Below are 26,440 nucleotides of genomic sequence, written 5' to 3'. Positions count from 1 at the left end.
TATTTAAGGATCGGATAAACCAATAGACGAAACATCATAAACTCATATGGCTTTTACTTTCGTGCTTGCCAGCTGCTCATAAGCGTATATTTTGGAAAATGTAGATTATTTTTTTTTTTTATATTTTTATTAACAAATGACACCAGTCCATTTGGCTGCCATTAATTTGTCTTCAAAGTACTCATCATTTGGGGGGTCATTTTTTAAAAATTTGAGTTGGGACTAATTGGATTACGCATTTCCTGCCCTGCTCTGATAAGGTTTTCTTGTTTTATATTCATCATGTTTCCCGTAATTATTGACCTTCTGAAGACAACTGAGAAAAACAGCCCAAGTTCTGATTTATGGATTCTTCTATCACGCCTTTTCTGGAAATGTGGTTGACTTTCTTCTGCTTTCTTTTTAAATCTTAAGAATGATGTGTTTTTAGAATTTACTCATGTTTTTTTTTGTCTTTCAGTCTGCAAATACACCGTTCACGAACGTTGCGTCTCCAGAGCTCCCCCATCTTGCATTAAAACTTACGTAAAGTCAAAGAAGGACACAAATGTACGTCCTGGATACAAAGTTTAGCTGGAGTTGAATTGCCAAGTTGAAAAATTTGGAACTTTTCAAATTTAACATCTCTGGTTTGGTTTTGCAGGTTATGCATCATTTTTGGGTGGAAGGAAATTGCCCTACCAAATGTGAAAAGTGCCACAAAGCCATCAAGTGCTACCAAGGCCTCACAGGATTACACTGTGTGTGGTGTCAGATTACAGTAAGTTTGGCCCTCTTTTTGCTTATTTAAACTGTTTAGTAGACGGAAGGGATAGTGTTGTTTTTTTATCCATTTTATATTTTGAAAACAAAAATATGGTGAATTTTTTTGCTTCTGACTTAGTTTTTGAAACAGTGAATTTTGTCTAGAAAATGTTTTATATATTTAAAAAAAACCAAAAAAAAAAAAACCTTGTGAATTTTCGTATTAGGCAAATCTTAGCCGATTAAGGAGGTGCACTGTCCACCAGTAAAATTGGGGAACAGCTGGGTGGTGTTATTTTTTTATACATTTTATACTTAAAAAAACAATATGGTGAACTTTTTGGCTTCAGATTTAGTTTTTGAAATAGTATATTATATCTAGAAAATGTTTTGTATTTTTTTTATTTATTTATTTTTTTTAACCTTATGAATTATCCTATTGGGCAAATTTTAGTCGATCAAGGAGGTCCTCTGTCTACCAGTAAAATTGGGGAGCAGCTGGATGGTGTTTTTTTATACATTTTATATTTAGAAAAAAAATATGGGGATTTTTTTTTTGCTTTGGACTTAGAATATTATATCTAAAAAATGTTTTGTATTTTTTATTTTTTTTTAAAAAAAGGCTTGCGAATTATCTTATTTGGCAAATCTTAGCCAATCAAGGGGTTCCTCAGTCTACCAGTAAAATTAGGGAACAGCCAATAAGTTTATTTTTTTTCTGGAGCACTCGGCATGTCTTTAGTGTTCAAATGGAATTGTGTAATTTGTTCTTCGTCCTGTGGGGGCACTGCAGTAAAAAAAAAACAATACTTGCTGCAAGAAAGGGCAGGACTTAAAGGCTTTATATCATGAATGGTTCCCAATTATTGTACCTGACTTTGCCGGTAAGAAATAGAAGGGCCTGATGTTTGTATACCAGGCACATCACTCAATTGCTCATACAATGTGACCAACCAGGGCTGTGGTCTATTTCTTTAATGGCCCCATGGCAGTCACTTGCTTCTACAATTTGTTTCTTGTTCCTCCACAAAATCCAGCTGATTAATTGGGAATTATATTAGTAAGACCCTCTGATTTTGTGGGAGATCCTTATAATATAAAATATTTCCAAATGTGGACAATCCCTTTAAGAAAGTGTGATCAGTTTCTCTATCAGCCAGACATTTTGTATTTAATTTTCTGGAAAGTTTTTATTTAAACTCTCCTTCTCACATGTAAAGCTACATGGATTAAATGGCGCAATAATAATAATAATAATAATAATAATAATAATAATAATAATAATAATAATAATAATAATAATAATAATAATATTCTCCTAAATTTCTGTTTTCATAGTGAGAGAATAGGAAGATTTTAAAAAAAGGATTACATTTAAAATGTATCAATTACTTCTGTAATATATTTAAAAAAAACAACAACCAAGATTTAGGACCATAATGATGACATACGAAATTAGAATCATTTTTTGTTTAGTTTATATAATTACTCTTTTAGATTTGAAACATTTTTTAATCAATTTAGTTCATTGCACCCAATTTTTTTAGATGAGTTACATCTAAAGTTGCATTTTTTTGCATTAAACACATTAAAAAATATCAATAAAAATATAAATTAAAAATATTTTTTTTCCAATTTTTATAAATATTTCAGATGAATTGAATTTTTCACTTTGCGTGAAAATGTGAAAAAATGTAAAAGTGTCCAATGGATCTCTATGAGTCCTATTGACAGCAAAATTAAGTACAGTCAACAGAAGATTTCTGTGTAGTATTCCAAAGATATAACTCTCCCAAAAATTAACTACGAAACAAAAAATTAAGCCTTGATTTAATTTGTTTTTGGAAATAACAAACACATTTTAAAGAACATTTTAAAAAAAAAAAATAGTATTATTATTATTATTATTATTTTTATTTTCCTTTCATTTCCATTCGTATTAATTTCATTCCCATTTTTAATTTTGAATTTAAATACATGAAAATAATAACATCTAACTTTTTTTATAGTAATTCAATTATTTCAATTTTTCACTAAAAATACCAAGTACAATTTTGCATTTGTTTCGTTTTCCAAATAAATGGTATAAAGAATTATTTATTTTATTCATTGTTAATATATCAATTATTTTATTTATTATATTTTATTTATTCTGTTATATATTTATTAGATTTTATTATATTATTTGAATTATAATTAGAAAAACGTTTTCAAGTAAAAAAAAAAAAAAAAAATCAGTAAAGTTTGAAAAACAAATTACAATTTCAGTTTTATTTTTCTAATTATTTTTAAAACCACTATGGAAAATAACTTACATGCCAATTCATCATTTGCAATCTTTTTAAGTTATTTTTTCTTTTTTTTCCTATGGTATTTCTTCACGTTTTATTGCCCAAAATTCCTCAAATTGGCGCATGCTTTTTTGTGTAAAGTCAAAAATGGGCATTTTTAATTTCAGTAACCATTTTTTTGCAGCTGTTTGATCAAAAAGTCGAATTTTTCAAACATCTAGAAAATCTTTCTAATGGGTAATAGAAGTGAATGTCTCTAATTTTCCAACTTTTTTTTTTTAAAAAATTGCACATAAAGAATCAGCCAAAAATATCTGGAATTGCCAAACTCCTACCACAAAGAGGAAAAAAAAACAAACAGGCAAGCACATATAAAATAGACTTTAACCCCTTCACCACCCAGTGATTATAGCTATTTGAGGTCTTGTTTTTTGCAGGACGAGTTGAATGACACCACTCGTTTTGCCCCATATTGTACTGGAAAATGGAAACAAAAAATCCAAGTGCAGTGAAATTGCAAAATAAGTGCAGTTTCAATTTTTTATTTATTTATTTATTTTATTTTTTTTGGGAGTGGAGGGGGGATTATGTACCATGTTCACTATATGGTAAAACTGACCTGTCAGTGTGATTCCCCAGGTCAGTATGAGTTTGTAGATACTTAGCATGAATATTTTTTCTTTTTATTTACGTGGTAGAAAAAAAAATTCAGAAATTTGTAAAAAAAAAAAAAATTGGTGTTTTTGGAGCCATTTTTGCAAGACCCATAATTCTCTTATTTTTTGGAATTTGGATCTGTAGGATGACTTATTTTTTGCGTTTTGAGCTGACATTTTTAATTATACTCTTTTGGTGTAGATCTGACATTTTAATCGCCTCTTATTGCATTTTATTGAAATGTTGAGCCAACCAAAAATCTGTACTTCTGTCGTTTTGATTTTTTTCTTGTTACCCCCTTTACCAGGCACATTAATATATTTTATATTTTGATACATCGGGCATTTCTGTGCACGGCTATACCAAATACATGTGTTTTTTTTATTGTTTTATTTTCAATGGGACAAAAGGGGGGTGATCTGAACTTTATTATTTTTTTTTTTATATTTTTTCAGATTTTTAAAAACTTTTTTTTCACTTTTTATTATTTTTACAAGTCTTCTTAGGGGACTTCAAGCTGTGATTGTCGGATCGCTTGTGCTATACAGAGCAGAGGATCCACATCAGCTCCAGAGATTGACAGCGGGATTTAACTAGTTAACAGGCGCATCTCCGACCCATCCGCGCCTTTTTGAGGCACATGTCAGCTGATCAGATTAGCCGACGTGCAGGGTGTCATGGCTCAGATTTGATCTTGCAATCTCCGGTGGTGTTGTCCATTTCCAGGTTCGGTGCTGTCCTGGAGTTCAGGTTCTGAACACTTTGTTTTTGTTCATTACTTGTCTGCCAACAAGTGTTTCCAAGGCTATAAATCCTCCAGTTGCTTATCCAAGTCCTTGACATCTCATCTTACTGGATTTATTCAGTATTTTGAGGATGTGTTTTCCGAGCCTGAGTGGGAAGTTCTTTCTCCGCATAGATCATATAATTGTGTGATCGATTTCAAACCAGGTGCCAAAATGCCCAAGTTTCATTTGTTTAATCTCTCTCTTCCAGAAATAGATGCATGAAAGGAGTACATCCAAAATAGTCTGGCCAAGGGGAATATTTTGCCATCCACCTCTCCAATAGCCATGGGGTTTTTCTTTGTTAAGAAAAAAAGATAGAGGTTTGCGTCCATTGTTGGATTTTAGAGATTAAGATCATGGTTCACAATCCATATCCTTTACCTCATATACCTAACCTGTTTAATCAACTGTCACACACGGACTTGGGGAGGGTTCAGCATGAGGTGAGACACATAACAAATAGGGGTTTCACCCCAACAAACAAAGGGTACAACAGGGACACTTAACCGACAGTGGGCTCTGGTGCAAGGGAAGGGGATAATGGGACACCTCCTGCACTCACCTTCAGCTGCACCCTGCACTCCTAGCCGCTCCGTATAGAGGATCCGCACCTGTCACCAAGCAGGATACCTAAAGCCATGAGGGACCCTATAATAGCTCTGGCTAGTAAGCTGGCAGGTGAGGATTGCTAGTCCCACAACTGCAATAATTCAACAAGAAGGTAAAATAGGACAGACAGGGTTAAGAACAAAAGGATAAAGCGCAACTTCACAGCTGCAGTCAAAAACAAGGATTGCAGCCTTCACCACTTCCAAACAGCAAGAGCTCCAGCAGCTTCTTCCACCTTGAGGCCTACCTACAGAATGAATCAGAATAACCAGTGCCCAGTGACCATATATAGGGAAAGAAAGTGATCACAAACCGGAAGTACCTGAGACCAGGAGTCAGAATCTGCTGGAAGAGATGGCCGTGACATCAACTAGCTGAAACAAAATGATTTACTAAACTTGATCCTCAAACATATTCGGCAAGGTGATTAGTGAAATACTGCATTTAATACACCCAAGGGTCACTTTGAAAATTTGGTGATGCTGTTCGGGTTGACTAATGGCTCAGCAGTTTTTCAGAACGTCATAAAAAAATGTGTAAACACTAATAGGGTGAGGGGTATTTGTGAAGATGTGGCTTTAACAATTGAGCAGTAATGACTCTTTATGGAAGACTAGACACACCTTCTCATTAAAACAGCTTTCTTTATTTTCATGACTCTGAAAATTGTAGATTCACATTGAAGGCATCAAAACTATAAATTAACACATGTGGAATGAAATACTTAACAAAAAATTGTGAAACAACTGAAAATCTGTCTTATATTCTAGGTTCTTCAAAGTAGACACTTTTTGCTTTGATTACTGCTTTGCACACTCTTGGCATTCTCTTGATGAGCTGCAAGAGGTAGAAATGGTCTTCTCTTCACAGGTGCGCCCTGTCAGGTTAAATAAGTGGGATTTCTTGGCTTATAAATGGGGTTGGGACCATCAGTTGTGTTGTGCAGACGTCTGGTGGATACACAGCTGATAGTCCTACTGAATAGACTGTTAGACTTTGTATTATGGCAAGAAAAAAGCAGCTAAGTAAAGAAAAACGAGTGGCCATCATTACTTTAAGAAATGAAGGTTAGTCAGTCCGAAAAATTGGGAAAACTTTGAAAGTCTCACCAAGTGCAGTGGCAAAAAACATTAAATGCTACAAAGAAACTGGCTCACATGAGGACCGCCCCAGGAATGGAAGACCAAGAGTCACCTCTGCTGCGGGGGATAAGTTTATCCGAGTTACCAGCCTCAGAAGTCGCAGGTTAACAGCAGCTCAAATTAGAGACCAGGTCAATGCCACACAGAGTTCTAGCAGCAGACACATCTCTAGAGCAACTGTTAAGAGTAGACTTTGTGCACCAGCCTTCATGGTAAAATAGCTGCTAGGAAACCCCTTGTAAGGACAGGCAACAAGCAGAAGAGACTTGTTTGGGCTAAAGAACACAAGGAATGGACATTAGACCAGAGGAAATCTGTGCTTTGGTCTGATGAGTCCAAATTTGAGATCTTTGAATCCAACCACCGTGTCTTTAGGTGACGCAGAAAAGATGAACAGATGGCCTCTACATGCCTGGTTCCCACCGTGAAGCATGGAGGAGGAGGTGTGATGGTGCTTTGCTGGTGACACTGTTGGGGATTTATTCAAAATTAAAGGCATGCAGAACCAGCATGGCTACCACAGCATCTTGCAGCGGCGTGCTATTCCGTCCGGTTTGCGTTTAGTTGGACCATCATTTATTTTTCAACAGGACAGGGACCCCAAACACACCTCCAGGCTGTGTAAGGGCTATTTGACTAAAAAGGAGAGTGATGGGGTGCTACGCCAGATGACCTGGCCTCCACAGTCACCAGACCTGAACCCAATCGAGATGGTTTGGGGTGAGCTGGACCGCAGAGTGAAGGCAAAAGGCCCAACAAGTGCTAAGCATCTCTGGGAACTCCTTCAAGACTGTTGGAAGACCATTTCCGGTGACTACCTCTTGAAGCTCATCAAGAGAATGCCAAGAGTGTGCAAAGCAGTAATCAAAGCAAAAGGAGGCTACTGTGAAGAACCTAGAATATAAGACATATTTTCAGTTGTTTCACACTTTTTTGTTAAGTATTTCCAATTTAAAATTTTTATTGAATTTTCATAAGCATACAGTAAAAGAGCATGGGACCATGTAATGATAGATAGTTTTCATCAAACATCTGGACAAAATTAAACTGTCATAGGAGTCATAATGGATTATAGGTCATTACGGTAACACATGGATCCTCATTTTAAACCGTAGAAACCAGTAACACAGGGAGGAAAGACAGGGGAGAGTAGCAGTCATGAGATGTAGGAAAGATAGCGTAAGTCGGAGAGAAAGGAGGAAAAATAGAAAGTAGAGCGCGGTGACCGGGGCTAATACACTGTCCGCTGGACCAAGGCCATTCGAAAAGATGATGTGTGTCGTCTGAAGAAGAGAGGGGGCCGGGGTGCTTGTTCCTCGGGAGTTACATTAGATCCAAGAATTTTTTACTAGACAGAAAAGATTCCCACTGGGACCATTTGGTGGCTGTCTCCACTGTCTGCCCGCGTGACTGGGCCATCACCACCTCCATACGGTGGATCACATTAACCTCCATTACCCACTCTTCCAACGAAGGGGGAGCAGAGTCCTTCCATCGTCGTGGGATCACTGTCTTGGCTGCCTGGAGAAGATGGCCTAGGATAGAATTTTTATAGACCTTTTCGGATACATTAAAGATGTACAATAATACCGCCTCTGGGCGACTCGGGACCGCAACCCCGGTAACCTCATGAATGGCCGCCAGTATTTTATTCCAAAAGGCCGACAAGCTCAGGCAGTACCACCAGATATGCGCCATAGTGCCCCCCTGCGCTCCACAGCGCCAGCACGTGTCAGGAATTTCGGGATACCATGCATGAAGAGATGCTGGGACCCTATACCATCTAGAAAGTATTTTATAGCTGGTTTCTTGCATCCTGGTGGCCACCACGGACCTGTGGGTCAAACGGAAACAACGTTTCCACTGATTCTCAGGGAAAGTCTGGCCGAGCTCCGCCTCCCATGCCGCACAGAAGCGGGGGGGAGACGTCTCCGCCGCGTTCGTCATACATTTGTACACCTTTGAGATTGCATGGCGTGCATCAGAGGACCCACTACAAAGGTTTTCAAAAGGCGTTTGGGGCAAGTGGTGGGCTCTGTCAATGTCCTGGGAGGTTATGAAATGTTTGAGCTGGGCATATTCAAAGTGGAACCGCAGTTTGAAGTTGCGGTTCTCTACAATCTCCCGGAGCGGAAGGAGGGATCCTCCCGAAGCTACCTGGTTTAATCTCAGGGGGTTTAGCTTCGTGCGTCCCAGAAAGTTGTTAGACGACGCTCCCGGTAGAAACTCCGGGTTGTCAGTTAGTGGCATAAGGGGTCCCCTAGGCTGGATCATGAGGTTGCGTGATGATATAGAATGTATCGTTCGTAGTGTTTGTTTGGTACTATAGGACATCTCAATTTTATGCTTGGTGAGGAGGGGCCAGGTCCACGGCAAGGTCGATGTCGATAAAGGGCACAGATCCTGTGCCAGGCAGACCCAGAGCTTAGACCTAGAGCAGTGCAAAAGGTCCAAGACCCTGGCATAAGCGGCTGCCATATAATATCGCCTACAATCGGGCAGACCTGCTCCCCCCGCGTTTTTGGTCCTGGTTAAGACGCTGCATCTCAAGCGAGCACGTTTTTTGGACCAGACAAATTGGTTAAATATGCGTTGTATCTTGGCCCAATATGTTGCCGGGATATATACCGGAACCGTCTGGACCAGGTACAGTAATCGCGGCAGGGCGGTCATCCTGAGAGCGCCAATCCTGCCAAACCACGAAAGAGTGCCTTTTTGCCATGAGGCTAGGTCTCCCTCGAGTCTTGACAGAAAAGTTTGATAGTTTAATTGAAAGAGCCTATTCAGGTCGGAGGGAATCTTTATGCCCAGGTATTCAATGCTACCATGGGATGGCCATTTAAAGGGAAAGCTTGGTTTTAGGGCGTTTACCATTGTGTGGGGCAGAGAGATATTCAGCGCCTCCGACTTGTCAAAATTGATTTTGAAGTTGGACCATTTACTAAAGCGGTTTAGCTCCACCAGCAGGGACGGGAGGGATGTAAGAGGGTTACATAAATAAATAAGGAGATCATCGGCAAACGCGGCACATTTATGTTCCCGGTTGGCAACCCGAATGCCCTGAATATCCGGGTTAGCCCTAATGGCCGACAATAAGTGTTCCATTACTAATACGTATAATAAAGGTGATAGGGGGCATCCTTGCCGGGTCCCATTCCGGATGGGGAAGGGCCTCGACAGAGTGCCATTAATCTTAATGTATGCAGTCGGAGAGTGATATAAAGCCATAATCTTAGAGGAGCAAATGGGTCCCAGGCCCATATGCTCCAATGTCTGTGAGAGTGACTGCCATGAGACTCTGTCGAAGGCCTTCTCAGCATCCAAAGATAACAACATCAAGGAGAGTTTTTTAGTGTGCGCATGTTGGATTAGGTCTAAGGTCTTTATAGTATTGTCCCTAGCTTCTCTGCCCTGGACAAACCCGACCTGGTCTGGATGGATCAGGTCAGGAAGCAAAGGGCCCAGTCTATTTGCCAAAAGCTTGGCATAGATTTTTAAATCTACATTAAGGAGTGATATCGGTCTGAAACTGCTACATATTGTGGGGTCCTTTCCAGCCTTACGAATCAGAGAAATATGGGCCGTGGTTGAATGGGGCGGGAAAGGGACCGAGTCCGAGATTGAGTTGAAAGAGAGGAGCATTAAGGGTGCTAACTGTTCCGAGAAGGCTTTATAAAATTTAGCGGGAAATCCGTCAGGTCCAGGACTCTTATTACCCGGTGTATCACGGATCACCATCAACAGTTCATTCAATAAAAATGGACTTTCCAGGTCCTCAATTGTGGAGCTACCAAGGCGCCTAAAGGGTGAGGGCATTGAGGGGCACTCGGCACTCGACTCAGAGGGTTCGACAGGTAAATTATATAGCTTGGAATAATAGTCATGGAACGTGTTGGAGATGTCGGGGGTGGCGTAGAGTAGTTCATCACGTGAGTTCTTGATGCAAGGTATAAGGGTGTGGGCTCTTCCCTCTCTCAACGCGTTGGCCAGTAACCTGCCCGGTTTATCTCCAAACTCATAAAACCTCCCTTTCCCTACCTGTATCAGGCGCTTATATGAGGAATCCAACAACTTTTTGACCTCCATCCTGGCCTGTAAAAGGGCCTGTAGGTTCGCGGCCGATAGTGCTCGTTTGTGGATAAGCTCACGTTCAGAGACCCTACGAAGGGCTGTTACTATATCCTGGGCCCGTTCTTTTTTGATTCGGGACCCATGCTTAATAAAAATACCTCGTATGACACATTTCAATGCTTCCCACTTATAAGTGGGGGCTGTGTCATCAGTTAAGTGGTCTGTTACGAACCCCGTGATAGAGGTCTGAACGTCGGAAACACAGAGCTCATCCAACAGCAACGACTCATTAAGCCGCCACGAACCCCTGGGGGTCGAGAGGGAGGGTATCTCAATTGTACAATAGACCGGAGCATGGTCCGACCATAGTATGTTGTCCATCCCAGTGTGTCGAATCCAGGGGAGAGCGTTATGTTGTAAAAGTATATAGTCTATGCGACTGTATGAGTCTTGAGTGAGGGAATAGAAACTATAATCTCTGTCGGACGGGTGTTTCAGTCTCCAGGTGTCGAACAGTTGAATACGCAATAGAGCTTTTTTAATACGTTTGATTGTGCTGTAAGCAATGTTAGATTTCCCCCTGGAGTTGTCCAATGTGGGGTCGAGGGTGACATTGAGGTCGCCACATAGAACCACTGTACCCTGTATCAGAGGGACCGCAACGTCTACCAGGCGGGTGACAAAGCTATCTTGCTTTTGGTTTGGGGCATATGCGTTAATGACTGTGAGTGTTTGATCCCCTACCTTCAGCGAGAGGATGATGTACCGTCCAAGACTATCAGTCGTACATTTTAGGATTTGATGTGGGAGGGATTTATGGATGGCTATCGCCACCCCTTTAGATCGGGAATCCGGGTTGTCTGAGGATACCCATGTCTGATAATACTTATTTTTGAAAATGGGGGCATGCCCTTGTTTGAAGTGGGTCTCCTGGAAACACACCATGCTCACCTTCTGTTTATGGAAGTGGTACAGGATCTGTGTTCGTTTCTCCGGAACATTGAGGCCCCTGGCGTTAAAAGAGGCAATAGTCAGGTCCGCCATCTATAAGAGAGTGTGACATTAAAGATACATGAGAGAGGGGATCGAACACGATCAGCCCGGCCGCCAAGAGAGGAAGGAGGGAGAGGGTTGAAAGAAGTAGAGTATAGCGAAGAAGAAGACAAAGAGAACATCAGAGCACAAAACCTTGTATAATAAACTAGATTCGAACAAACGTTCCTAGGGAACATATCCGCCTTTGCTTGGCAGGACAGGGGATCCCCACCTATTTGGGGAAAAAGGATGTCAGACATAGCAAAGCAAAACAGAACTCCGGATATACTAAAAATATTAAAGATAACCATAAGCACCGGCTAAGGTATTGATGGCTAATGTAATACGGGCAATGAATAGGTTTAAACGCAGCAGATGAAAGTCACTTAGTTGTAAATAACTGTAAATAACTGTGTATAGAATAAGTCATAAAGGCGCACACGGCCTCAGGGCTTCTCTATGTCGGGTATCGAGAGCGTCCTGCCCCACGGCCCCGTTCTCCTCTTGGAGGCAGGCCCCTATTGGGCCCCGGGAATGGGGCTGGTTTGGTGGATGTGATCCTTTCCCTGGGGGTCCAGGTCTGAAGCAGAGTAGTCGGCCAGGCCGCTATAGGGATTGTAGGTAGGCCCAGGCTCCTGATGAACGCCGGGAGGTCCTCCGGGGAGCGCAGGACCCGCCATTGAGAGTCTTTTTGCACCGCCAAGGAGAATGGGAACCCCCACCGGAACGGAAGTCCCTTTTCTTTCAAAACATCCAGAAGGGGCTTCAAAGTAGCACGTTGGGCTAGAGTGTGCCTGGAGAGATCTGGCATTATGCGGATGGCAGATCCATTGTATGACAAGTTTGGTTTCTTCCTGGCTGCCTGTAGAATAGCCTCCTTTGCTGCAAAGAAATGCACCCTACAGACCACATCTCTTGGGCGGGGATCATCCGGATCTGGGGGACGTAGAGCCCTATGTGCTCTATCGAGCTCTAGAGGGGCACCCGGCGGTTTCTTTAACAAGTTATTAAAAATGGAACGGAGGATGCCGGGGATGTCCGGAGCAGCTATAGACTCAGGAAGGCCTCTGATTCTTAAATTGTTCCTTCTATTTCTGTTCTCCTGATCATCAACGTGTTGTTGAAGGGCAAATAGCTGTTTAGACTGATTTTGTACTGTCTCTTGGATAGATTGTATGGAGACTTGTGAATTTGATTGCTGCTCAGTGAGGGTATCAACCCTATGGGTGAGTGAGGAAAGATCAGATCGCAGCTGGATAAATTCTTGCTTACATTCCGCCACCACTTGATTAGCCAGTGCTGCAATGTCATTCTTGGTGGGGATCGCTTGCAGCAGTGATCGCAGGTCTGCCAAGGACGCCGGGCGGTCCTCACTTGTCGAGGCTGCAGCGTAGGATATATTGGGGTATGCACTGAAAGAGTCCTGCACAACTGGACCGTATATCATTTGCTGTGTACTTTGGGGATTATTTATGCCGCTCCATGATGGTGACATGGTTACAAGATGAAGTGGGGCTGCCCCTGATACCATGGGCCCTTTATTCATGGGCATCAGTACACCCCCTTCCGGAACCCCGTCTGTGTCCCCCAGGCTCTCAGCCCAGGAGGATCCTGTGCACCAACTATTGGGTGAGGTGGGGGGTATTTCCATCTGGGGCGTCCCCCAGAACTCGGTGGCCGTCTCCCTGGGTTCATGCAGTCCCCCTCCAGTCACTGGACTCCCCAGGGGTTGTGTGTCCCTTGGCCAGGAAGTGTGGCTTGTGTTGTTGTTGCCACTACTGATATGGGCCCTCGTCAGCAGGTCCCCCCTCCAGCCCTGCACTGGGGGCTTGTGATCAGGCAGTCTGTTAGGGGTATCTGCTGCTCCTGTCTGGGCCTCAGCCGCTCTGCGTGGAGCCTGCTCTCCCTGAGTCCGAGGCTGGAGCGGTGACTCATCCCCTAAGCCCGACCTCGCGTGCAATCCACGGCCGCACGCCGATATCTCCCTGATCCCACCGACACCAGCTGCGGGTGGGCTGCGAGGACTCAACGCTCCCATCGGCGATGCAGCGGCGCGTGAGGCAGGCGAGGCCGCGGCTGCGAGTGTCCCGTCTTCCAGCACCGGACCCCCGGGCTGCGGTTCAGGCAGGTGAGCGCCATCTTGGAATGGCGTCTGCAGCTTCACTAGTTCCCCCGCCGCAGGGCTTTGTATCTTGCTCACCGCTGCTGTGGGTCTCCCGGTGGGCCCTCTCGCATCATGGGGGATCTCAGCTGTGTCACCCTTCTCTCGGGTCCCCGAAGTTGCTGCATCCTCAGGCATCCGGACAGGGGCAGGATCCATTTCAGATTCTGCAGGCCGCAATTCCTGCTCCGGCTGCGAGGTTGCCCCCGATTCTTTGGAGCGGGTAAAGTAGGCTCCAATATTATTCAGGGGAGCAGGTGGCCGTCCTGGGGTGCAGGGCTTGCCCTTCTTGGCCGATGATTTGCCCATTTTATGTATAATAGCCGGCGTTATGGAGGATTATAAGCAGGAGCTCCAGAGAAACACGTCTTTACCCGGCCATGTCCAGCTCCGCCCCCCCTTTGTTAAGTATTTCATTCCACATGTGGTAATTCATAGTTTTGATGCCTTCAATGTGCATCTACAATTTTCAGAGTCATAAAAATAAAGAAAACTCTTTGAATGAGAAGGTGTGTCCAAACGTTTGGTCTGTAATATCCATCCCTCTCTCATACACACATTATATATATATATATATATATATATATATATATATAAAAATATAAAGATCCAGATAAAATCTCCCCTAATAACTGGTTAAAAACGACAGTTTTTTTTAAATGCGGTGCCAACATTTGCAAGCGCTGCAGTTTTGCTAGTAAATCTAAGACATTTACATCTATCTCCAATAAAAAACAGTTCAATGTCTGTTCTTTTATAAATTGTAATACGGAGAATGTAGTGTATCTAATTAATTGCAATATATGCCGCATGCAATATGTGGGTTGCACAATGAACCCCCTTAAAACTAGAATCCGCAAACACCTATCAGACGCTAGTAATTTGCCTATGGTTGGTGCATCAGTAGTATCCCGACATTTTTCAAAAAAACATAATGGGTATTTAGGCTATGTTCGCACGTTGCGTTTTTTAACGCGTTTCTGCAGCGTTTTTAGCAGCAGCGTTTTTGCGCTAAAACGCATGCGTTTTTGATTGCCAGCAAAGTCTATGGGAAAAGCAGAAATCCTGTCTGCACTTTGCTTTTTTTTCTGCAGCGTTTAATTTGCATATTTGTGGTCAAAAACCATGCTGAAAAAGAAGCAGCATGTCAGTTGTTTTTGCCATTTCTGCAGCGTTTCCTTAACATTGGAGTCAATGAGAAATGGCAAAACGCAACCAAAATCACAATTCCTGCGTTTTACATGCTTTTTACCTGCTTTTCCACTGCGTTTTTGGCTCCAAAAATGCATGCTTTTCTGGACAAAATTTAATGGGTTCTAATGTTCCTTTACACACACACAATAACCGAAAATTTAAATGTTAAAAAATTAGAAACTTCACCTATTTTTATGTTAAAATGTGCATAACCACTATTTTCTCATTAAAAATGATAATTTCCCATATAGTTTTATTAAAAGTTGATTTTATACTTTTTTTTCTCTTTTTTCATTCTTTTTGACTAATTCAACTTTATTTCTCAGTGTCTTGATCTCAAAAACGCATCTGCAGAAACGCAGGTGAAAACGCAGGTGAAAACGCAGGTAAAAAGGCGCTAAAAACGCGGTAAAAACGCATGCGTTTTTAGCGCTAAAAAATGGTCAAAAGCCATTTGGTCAAAAACCAAGGGAAGGAAAACGTGCAGAATAAACTGCAGGTACTCCGACGTAACGTGCGGACATAGCCTTACGCTGTTTCTCTTTTAAGGGCATAGAGCATGTAAAAAAAACCATTGAGAGGGGGAGATTTTCATAAAAAAAGTGCTTGCAAGAGAGAGTAGGTGGATATTTGAGCTGGGGACCCGCATGCCACAGGGTTTTAATAACCGCCTGGATATCATTATGCACTATTGATATAAATTTGCACTATATAATGCTGGTTAACATCATTTTTTCATGTTTTTGTACCATTTAAATTTTATGGTCAGGTTACTGGGTCTTTCCGATTGTATTATCTCCAAAATATTGAATCCATGCTTTGTAATTCTCATGTATGTTGTATATTGATTAATATGCAGATAGTTTATATGTTTGAGCTGCTTGTCTTGTTCATGTTTTTAAGTCTCTCACATATGTTTATAATTACCCTGATGGGAGTGAGATGCATATAAGGTTCCATGTTTGGAAAGCAGATCAGATTCTGGACCGTGAAGAAGGCGGGTTTTACCGTTGAAACGCGTAGTCCCATCTGTACGACTTTCCTGCGATAATGCTGTTTTGAACTGCTTGGACCATTGCCTTTTAACGGATTTATGAATAAAATGAAATCAATTTTTTAACAGCATCCTGGATTGCCCACGTTATTGCTGGACTTTGCTCTGCCGTTGTTCATATTATAAATAAAACAGAATGACAACGTTGAGAATAACCCTTGGACCAGACAGGTCCACAAAGAAGCTCCGCTTGATCAATCTTATTGCTTTTTCCAGTACTTTTATATATTGATCACCAATTCTTAGGAAAGATCATCGAAATAGGATTGTTGTGGGCCAACACCCAGCACTTGCAGAAATTAGCAATCTGCTCTGGGGGGAGATCAGGCATAAACATAGTGTAAAGCGGGCTTTACGCGCAACAACATCGCTAACGAGATGCCATTGGGGTCACGGAATTCGTGACGCACATCCAGCCTCGTTAGCGACGTCGTTGCGTGTGAAACGCAGGAACGACCATTAACGATCAAAATTTCTCACCTTATCGTTGATGCGTCGTTCCTTTCCCGAATATCATTGCTGTTGCAGGTTGTTCGTCGTTCCTGTGGCAGCACACATCGCTATGTGTGACACCGCAGGAACGAGGAACTACATCGTACCTGCAGCCGCCGGCAATGAGGAAGGAAGGAGGTGGGCGGGATATTCCGCCAGCTCATCTCCGCCACTCCGCTTCTATTGGACGGCTGCCGTGTGATGTCGCTGTGACGCCGCACGAACCGCCCCCTTAGAAAGGAGGCGGTTCGCCGGCCAGAGCGACGTCGCAGGGAAGGTAAGTCCGTGTGACAGGTGTAAGTGATATGGTGTGCCACGGGCAGCGATTTGCCCTTGTCACACAACCGACGGGGGCGGGTGCTTTCACCAGCGACATCGTTAGCGATGTCGCTGTGTGTAAAGTGGGCTTATGTGTATGAAGTTGCGGTGTTTTGCTCCAAACAGTTTTGTGGCAGCTGCTGGGTATTGGAGATTGGCTTCTATTGAAAAGAAATAGGTTGCAGTCAAGGTCTTAAGGCCGGCGTCACACGCTACGATATATCTAACAATATGTCGTTGGGGTCATGGAATTTGTGACGCACATCCGGCATCGTTAGAGATGTCATAGCGTGTGACACCTCCGAACGACTGTTAACAAGCAAAAATACTCACCTTATCGTTGCTCGTTGACACGTCGTTCATTTTCATAATGTCGTTCCTCCTTCTGTGCTCCAGTTGTTCGTCGTTCCTGAGGCAGCACACGTCGCTACGTGTGACACCCCGGGAATGACGAACACAGCTTACCTGTGTCCCACCGGCAATGCGGAAGGAAGGAGGTGGGCGGGATGTTACGTCCTGCTCATCTCCGCCCCTCCGCTTCTATTGGGCGGCCGCTGTGTGACATTGAACGTCCCTCCCCCTTCAGGAAGAGGATGTTTGCCGCCCATAGCGACGTCGTTATGGAGGTAAGTACCTGTGATGGGGGTTAATGACATTGTGCGCCACGGGCAACGAATTGCCCGTGATGTACAAACGACGGGGGCGGATGCGTTCGCTCATGCAATCACACGATATATTGTACCGTGTAACGCCGCCTTTAGTCTATGGGAAAGTCCTACAGGGGCTATTACATTTCAATAAACTTTTTTTCCTGTAGGGTCAGTGAAATGTAAATCAAAATGAGCTTTAGTTACACGCTCCTGTTCCAGAACTGTGTCTCCGCTGCAGTATCAGTCTGTTGTCTAGCTACTGTGGTTAAGTCACATTGGCAGACACATTGGAGAAGTGGAGCTCTTTGTCTAGAGATGGTTCTCCTGGTCTACAGGAAAGTGGAGCTGCTAACTAATGGATAGATGGCACTCCTGGTCTATGGAGAAGTTTTGCTCCTATTCTACAGGGAAGTTGGGCTTTTAGTCAATGGAGTTGTGAAGCTCCTAGTCCATGGGGAAGTTCTGGTCTGAAGAGAAATAGAGCATGTTGTCTATGTCTAAGTAATGCTCCTAATCTAAGGTAGAATAAAGATCCTAGAATATGAAGATGTGGTTCTCCTAGTTTATGGAGACGTGTTTCTCCTGGTCTATGGAGAGGTGTTGCTCCTATTCTACAGGGAAGGTGAGCTTTTAGTCAATGGAGTTGCGAAGCTCCTAGTCCATGTGGAAGCCCTGGTCTAAAGAGAAATAGAGCATGTTGTCTATGTCGAAGTAATACTCCTAGGGGTACTTTGCACACTACGACATCGCAAGCCGATGGCAGCGATGCCGAGCGCGGTAGTCCCCGCCCCGTCGCAGCAGCGATATCTTGTGATAGCTGCCGTAGCGAACATTATCGCTACGGCAGCTTCAAATGCACATACCTGCCCTGCGACGTCACACGGCAGGCGGCCAATAGAAACGGAGGGGCGAACATGAGCGGGACGTAAACATCCCGCCCACCTCCATCCTTCCGTATAGCCGGCGTGAGCTGCAGGACACAGGTACGCTGATGTTCCTCGCTCCTGCGGCTTCTCACACTGCGATGTGTGCTGCCGCAGGGGAACGAGGAACAACATCGTACCGTCGCTGTAGCGAAATTATGAAAATGTCGGACACTACACCGATGATACGATTACGACGCTTTTGCGCTCGTTAATCGTAACAAAAAGTATTTACACACTCCGATATCGTCAGCGACGCTGGATGTGCGTCACTTTCGATTTGACCCCACCGACATCGCACCTGCAATGTCGTACTGTGCAAAGTACCCCTTAATCTAAGGTGGAGTAAAGCTACTAGAATATGAAGAGATGGTTCTCCTAGTTTATGGAGAAGTGTTGCTCTTAAGGCCCCGTCACACGCTACGATATATCGGGCGATATGTCATCGGGGTCACGGATTCCGTGACGCACATCCGGCATAGTTTGACATATCGTAGCGTGTGACAGCTATGAGCGACTGTTAACGAGCAAAAATACTCACCTTATCGTTGCTCGTTGACACGTCGCTCATTTTCATAAACTTGTTCCTCCTTCTGCGCGCCGGTTGTTCATCGTTCCCGAGACAGCACACGTCGCTCTGTGTGACACCTCGGGAACGACGAACTGCAGCTTACCTGCGTCCCGCCGGCAATGCGGAAGGAAGGAGGTGGGCGGGATGTTACGTCCCGCTTATCTCTGCCCCTCCGCTTCTATTGCGCGGCCGCTGTGTGATGTCGCTGTGACGCCGAACGTCCCTCCCCCTTCAGGAAGAGGATGTTCGCCGCCCACAGCGAGGTCGTTCGTGAAGTAAGTACGGGTGACGGGGGTTAACGACTTTGTGCGACACGGGCAACAAATTTCCCATGACGCACAAACGATGGGGGGCGGGTGCGATCGCTCATGCGATCGCACGACATATCGGCGCGTGTGACATCGGCTATAGTCTACGAGGAAGTGGAGCTCTTAGTTTATAGAGGTATGAAGCTCCTAGTCTATTGGGATGTGGAAATCCTAGTCTGTGGAGAAGTTAGGCTCTTTGTCTATTTAAAAATGATGCCGTCAGTCTTATGTGGAGTAAAGCTCTTAAGGGTACTTTACACGCTGCGATATTGGTACCGATATCGCTAGCGAGCGTACCCGCCCCTGTCGGTTGTGCGACATGGGCAAATCACTGCCCGTGGCGTACAACCTTGCTTACACCCGTCACATGGACTTACCTGCCCTGCGACGTCGCTCTGGCCGGCGAACCACCTCCTTTCTAAGGGGGCGGTTCGTGCGGCATCACAGCGACGTCACACGGCAGGCGTCCAATAGAAGCAGAGGGGCGGAGATGAGCGGGACGTAACATCCCGCCCACCTCCTTCCTTCCGAATTGCCAGTGGAGGCAGGTAAGGAGATGTTCATCGCTCCTGCGGTGTCACACATAGTGATGTGTGATGCCACAGGAACGACAAACAACATCATACCTGCAGCAACAACGATATTAAGGAAATGAGCGACGTGTCAACGAGCAACGATTTTTCACGTTTTTGCGCTCGTTGACCGTCGCTCATTGGCGTCACACGCTGCGATATCGGTAACGGCACCGGATGTGCGTCACTACCGACATGACCCCGACGATATATCGTTACCGATATCGCAGCGTGTAAAGTACACTTTAGTCTATGTAGAGTTTTTTTTTTAGTCTATGGGTAATTGGAGCTTCTACTTTATGGAGAATTGTTGCTGCAAGTCTAAGGGGTACTTTGCACACTACGACATCGCAAGCCGATTGTAGCGATGCCGAGCACGATAGTCCCCGCCCCCGTCGCACATGCAATATCTTGTTATAGCTGCCGTAGTGAACGGCAGCTTCACATGCACTTACCTGCTCTGCGACGTTGCTCTGGCCGGCGACCCGCCTCCTTCCTAAGGGGGCGGGTCGTGCGGAGTCACAGCGACGTCACACGGCAGGCAGCCAATAGAAGCAGAGGGGTGGAGATGAGCGGGACATAAACATCCCGCCCACCTCCTTCCTTCCCCATTGCAGCCGGGACGCAGGTAAGGAGATGTTCCTCGTTCCTGCAGCTTCATACACAGCGATGTGTGCGGCCGCAGGAACGAGGAACGACATCGTACCTGTCGCTGCAGCGACATTATGGAAATGCCCGACACTACACCGATCATACAATTTCGACACTTTTGCACTCATTTATCATAGTAAAAATGATTCACATACTCCGATGTCGACAACGACGCCGGATGTGCGTCACTTTCGATTTGACCCCACCGACATCGCAGCGGCGATGTCGTAGTGTGCAAAGTACCCCTTAGGTAAAGTGGAGCTTCTAGTTTATGGAGAGATGTTGCCCCTAGTCTAAGCTGAAGTGGAGCTAGTTTATGGAGAATTGTTGCTTCTATTATACAGGAAAGTTGAATTCTTAGTACTCGATAGTGGAGGCGGGGGTGCTTTGAGTCAATTGGTAAATGGACTTCATTGTCTATATTGAAGTGGAGCTCCTAGTTTAAGGAGAAGTTGTACTCCTAGTCTAAGGTGAAGTGGATCTATTTGACTTTGGAGATGTGTTTTTCCTACTCTATGGGAAAATGCAGCTGCTAGTTATTGGAGAGGTGTTGCTACTAGTGTAATGTGAATTGGATCTCCTTTTCTATGGAGAGTATTTGTGCCAGGTCTAGAGTGAAGTGGAGCTCCTGATCGATGAAGTATTGCTTCTAGTGTTTGCTCAGGTAGTGCTCCTAGTCTACAAGGAAGTGGAGTTCCTAATCTATGCAAAAGTGGAGCTTCTAATGTATGGAGAGGTGGTCTTCCTAGTCTACAGGGAAGTGGACCTTCTAGCCTATGTAGTGGTGCCCCTCTTAGCCTACAGGGAAGTGGAGCTCCTTATGTATGGTGAGGTGGTCTTCTATTCTATGGGGATGTAGAGCTCCTATTCTATGGAGCACATTTGTGCCAGGTCTACAGTGAAGTGGAGCTCCTGATCTATGGAAAAGCGTTGCTTCTAAGTTAGTGCTCCTAGGCTACCAGGAAGTGGAGCTCCTAATTTATGGGAAGTGGAGCTTCTAATGTATGGAGAGGTGGTCTTCCTAGTCTACAGGGAAGTGGATCTTCTAGCCTATGTAGAGGTGCCCCTCTTAGCCTACATGGAAGTGGATCTCCTTGTGTATGGCAAGGTGGTCTCCTATTCTATGGAAATGTGGAGCTGCTATTCTATGGAGAGGTGGTGATCCTAAGCCATGGGGAAGTGTTGTTCCTTATATACGGAGAGGTACTCTTCTTAGTCTTTTGGGATGTGGCGCTCCTGGTCTATGGAGAGTCCATGTTCCTAGTCTACAAAGTGTAACTTGTAGAATACAGGAAAGTGAAACTTCTGATTTGTGGAGAAGTGGTCTATAAGCAAATAGTTTGGTATATCAAAAAGAAGAACTCCAAAGGAAGGGACTTAGTATGTGCGTACGTGGAGGTCATAGTCTATGGAGAAATTAAACCTTTTGAATATTTTTTTTTAAGGCAAAGAAGCTTAAGCGACAATGTTTTATGGAGAAGTAGTCTGTACAGCAGTGGAGCACCTTGTCTATGGGAAAGTACAGCTCAATGTATGTGAGGAAAAGCCCAGTCTATGGGGAACCATGAAGTGGAGCTCCTGGCATATAAAAACTAGTGTAAACTATTAAGAGGGTCATATAACGAAAGAGACTCTAGTATTTTTTTATTGGTATTACTTCTTAAAGTATATCAAGTTAAGAATTGATGGAAATGGATATAACAAAGCTCACGGAATGTTCTGTAACTATGAACTTGTGATTTACTATCTCCGTTTTCTCCGCAGCTTCACAATAAATGTGCTTCACATCTTAAACCTGAATGTGACTGCGGACCCCTGAAGGATCACATCCTAGCACCCACCGTCATCTGTCCGGTCGTGTTGGTGAGTTTATCCCTTTTTTTTGTTTCAGGTCTTGGTAGAATTTTCTCTAATATACTGCTTTCCCATTAAGATGACAATGAAGTCTCATCAGGAGAGGCAATAATGGAGCCTGAGTCAGGTTTTATGACTTGTATAGTACTTACCAGAAGCGGCACAGCAGGTCACTGCTACATTTTACGTCTTTTAAAGATCCAACTTCCCAGAAAGATGAAGGTTTCCTTATGGTCAGTTCTGGATGTACAGTGTATCTGCAATGCAGAGGTTACTGTGAATGATGACGCCGAGCGCAGACATAGCGAGAAGCCATCCTCCTACAACACCGAACAAGTCACTGTATGAGCTCAGTCTATCATTTATCTATCTATCCCTCTATCTATCCCTCTATCAATCCATCTATCCCTCTATCCATCCATCCATCTATCCCTCTATCAATCCATCTATCCCTCTATCTATCCCTCTATCAATCCATCTATCCCTCTATCCATCCCTCTATCCATCCCTCTATCCATCCCTCTATCCATCCCTCTATCCATCCCTCTATCTATCCCTCTATCAATCCATCTATCAATCCATCTATCTATCCCTCTATCCATCTATCTATCCCTCTATCCATCCATCTATCCCTCTATCCATCCATCTATCCCTCTATCCATCCATCTATCCCTCTATCCATCCATCTATCCCTCTATCCATCCATCTATCCCTCTATCCATCCATCTATCCCTCTATCCATCCATCTATCCCTCTATCCATCCATCTATCCCTCTATCCATCCATCTATCCCTCTATCCATCCATCTATCCCTCTATCCATCCATCTATCCCTCTATCCATCCATCTATCCCTCTATCCATCCATCTATCCCTCTATCCATCCATTTATCCCTCTATCCATCCATCTATCCCTCTATCCATCCATCTATCCCTCTATCCATCCATCTATCCCTCTATCCATCCATCTATCCTTCTATCCATCCATCTATCCCTCTATCCATCCATCTATCCTTCTATCCATCCATCTATCCCTCTATCCATCCATCTATCCCTCTATCCATCCATCTATCCTTCTATCCATCCATCTATCCCTCTATCTATCCCTCTATTTATCCATCCATCTATCCCTCCATCTATCTCTCTATCTATCTATCCATCTCTTTATCCCTCTATCTATTTATCCCTCTATCTATCTATCTATCCCTCTATCTTTTTATCTCACTATCCCTCTATCTATCTATCCCTCTATCCATCCATCTATCCTTCTATCCATCCATCTATCCCTCTATCCATCCATCTATCCCTCTATCCATCCATCTATCCTTCTATCCATCCATCTATCCCTCTATCTATCCCTCTATTTATCCATCCATCTATCCCTCTATCTATCCCTCTATCTATCTATCCATCTCTTTATCCCTCTATCTATTTATCCCTCTATCTATCTATCTATCTATCCCTCTATCTTTTTATCTCACTATCCCTCTATCTATCTATCCCTCTATCCATCCATCTATCCTTCTATCCATCCATCTATCCCTCTATCCATCCATCTATCCCTCTATCCATCCATCTATCCCTCTATCCATCCATCTATCCTTCTATCCATCCATCTATCCCTCTATCTATCCCTCTATTTATCCATCCATCTATCCCTCTATCTATCTCTCTATCTATCTATCCATCTCTTTATCCCTCTATCTATTTATCCCTCTATCTATCTATCTATCTATCTATCCCTCTATCTTTTTATCTCACTATCCCTCTATCTATCTATCCCTCTATCCAACCATCTATCCTTCTATCCATCCATCTATCCCTCTATCCATCCATCCATCCATCCCTCTCTCTATCTATCCCTCTATCTATCCCTCTATCTATCTATCTATCCCTCTATCTATCTATCTATCTTTCTATCTATCTATCCCTCTATCTATCTATTTATCTATCTATCCCTCTATCTATCTATCCCTCTATCTATCTATTCCTCTATCCCCATTAATCTATTTTTTATTTATCTGTTTATCTATCCCTCTATCTATCTATCTATCTATCTATCCCTCTATCTATCTATCTATCCCTCTATCTATCTATCCCTCTATCTATCTATCTATCCCTCTATCTATCTATTTATCTATCTATCCCTCTATCTATCTATCCCTCTATCTATCTATCTATCCCTCTATCTATCCATCTATCTATCCATCTATCTATCCATCTATCTATCCATCTATCTATCCATCTATCTATCCCTCTATCTATCTATCCCTCTATCTATCTCTCTATCCCTCTATCTATCTCTCTATCCCTCTATCTATCTATCTATCTATCTATCCCTCTATCTATCTATCTATCTATCTATCCCTCTATCTATCTATCTATCTATCCCTCTATCTATCTATCTATCTATCCCTCTATCTATCTATCCCTCTATCTATCCCTCTATCCCTCTATCCCTCTATCTATCTATCTATCCCTCTATCTATCTATCCCTCTATCTATCTATTTATCTATCTATCCCTCTATCTATCTATCCCTCTATCTATCCATCTATCTATCCATCTATCTATCCATCTATCTATCCATCTATCTATCCATCTATCTATCCCTCTATCTATCTATCCCTCTATCTATCTATCCCTCTATCTATCCATCTATCTATCCATCTATCTATCCATCTATCTATCCATCTATCTATCCATCTATCTATCCCTCTATCTATCTATCCCTCTATCTATCTCTCTATCCCTCTATCTATCTCTCTATCCCTCTATCTATCTATCTATCTATCTATCTATCTATCCCTCTATCTATCTATCTATCTATCCCTCTATCTATCTATCTATCTATCCCTCTATCTATCTATCTATCTATCCCTCTATCTATCTATCCCTCTATCTATCCCTCTATCCCTCTATCCCTCTATCTATCTATCTATCCCTCTATCTATCTATCCCTCTATCTATCTATTTATCTATCTATCCCTCTATCTATCCCTCTATCTATCCATCTATCTATCCATCTATCTATCCATCTATCTATCCATCTATCTATCCCTCTATCTATCTATCCCTCTATCTATCTATCCCTCTATCTATCTCTCTATCCCTCTATCTATCTATCTATCTATCTATCTATCCCTCTATCTATCTATCTATCTATCCCTCTATCTATCTATCTATCTATCCCTCTATCTATCTATCCCTCTATCTATCTATCTATCCCTCTATCCCTCTATCCCTCTATCTATCTATCTATCTATCTATCCCTCTATCTATCTATCCCTCTATCTATCTATCCCTCTATCTATCTATTTATCTATCTATCCCTCTATCTATCTATCCCTCTATCTATCTATCTATCCCTCTATCTATCCATCTATCTATCCATCTATCTATCCATCTATCTATCCCTCTATCTATCTATCCCTCTATCTATCTCTCTATCCCTCTATCTATCTCTCTATCCCTCTATCTATCTCTCTATCCCTCTATCTATCTATCTATCTATCCCTCTATCTATCTATCTATCTATCTATCCCTCTATCTATCTATCTATCCCTCTATCTATCTATCCCTCTATCTATCTATCTATCTATCCCTCTATCCCTCTATCCCTCTATCCCTCTATCTATCTATCTATCCCTCTATCTATCTATCCCTCTATCTATCCCTCTATCTATCTATCTATCTATCTATCTATCTATCTATCTATCCCTCTATCTATCTATCTATCTATCCCTCTATCTATCTATCTATCCCTCTATCTATCTATCCCTCTATCTATCCCTCTATCTATCTATCCCTCTATCTATCCCTCTATCTATCCCTCTATCTATCCCTCTATCTATCTATCCCTCTATCTATCCCTCTATCTATCCCTCTATCTATCTATCTATCCCTCTATCTATCTATCCATCTATCTATCTATCCCTCTATCTATCTATCTATCTATCTATCCCCATTAATCTATTTTTTATTTTTCTGTTTATCTATCCCTCTATCATCTTTTCCTTGTTAATGACCTATCACCATTTTCTGCGGTATTGTATACACTCTGATGCCAGTTATTGCTGCTCCCGGTGATTCTCGTCCTCATATTAGGGACTAGTAATACTTGAGCTGATTTTGGTATAGGCAGATATACGCCTGTAGCTATATTATCTGTATCTATAGACAGGAGGTGTTTGATGCCGTCTATCTCACATGTCACAGTCATCTTAGACTGATCCCAGTAGAGGGCACAGACGACGCGCTCAGCTCTGCTGCATCTGTAATGATATAAATGTGATTCTCCCATAATACACAGTAATTGGCGACTTTCTTCATGGTGCTCTGCTTTCTATAATTCGGCT

General features: G+C 43.0%; 1 protein-coding gene across 2 annotated transcripts in view; it reads left to right on the top strand.

Moving 5' to 3' along the window:
* The window catches only part of DGKB (diacylglycerol kinase beta), a 705,227-nt gene that overhangs the window by 216,468 nt on the left and 462,319 nt on the right, over positions 1-26,440 (top strand). For both annotated transcript variants that reach the window (XM_075315722.1, XM_075315723.1), the window contains exons 11-13: positions 461-549; positions 644-760; positions 21,996-22,094. In XM_075315722.1, coding sequence (XP_075171837.1) covers positions 461-549; positions 644-760; positions 21,996-22,094 — 305 coding nt within the window. The remainder of the gene's footprint in view (positions 1-460; positions 550-643; positions 761-21,995; positions 22,095-26,440) is intronic.

The sequence above is a fragment of the Anomaloglossus baeobatrachus genome, chromosome 6, assembly GCF_048569485.1.
Source record: "Anomaloglossus baeobatrachus isolate aAnoBae1 chromosome 6, aAnoBae1.hap1, whole genome shotgun sequence".
NCBI classification, from domain to species: Eukaryota; Metazoa; Chordata; class Amphibia; order Anura; family Aromobatidae; genus Anomaloglossus; species Anomaloglossus baeobatrachus.
The sequence above is the reverse complement of the archived record's forward strand: the minus strand, read 5'-3'. Positions and strand labels throughout refer to the sequence as shown.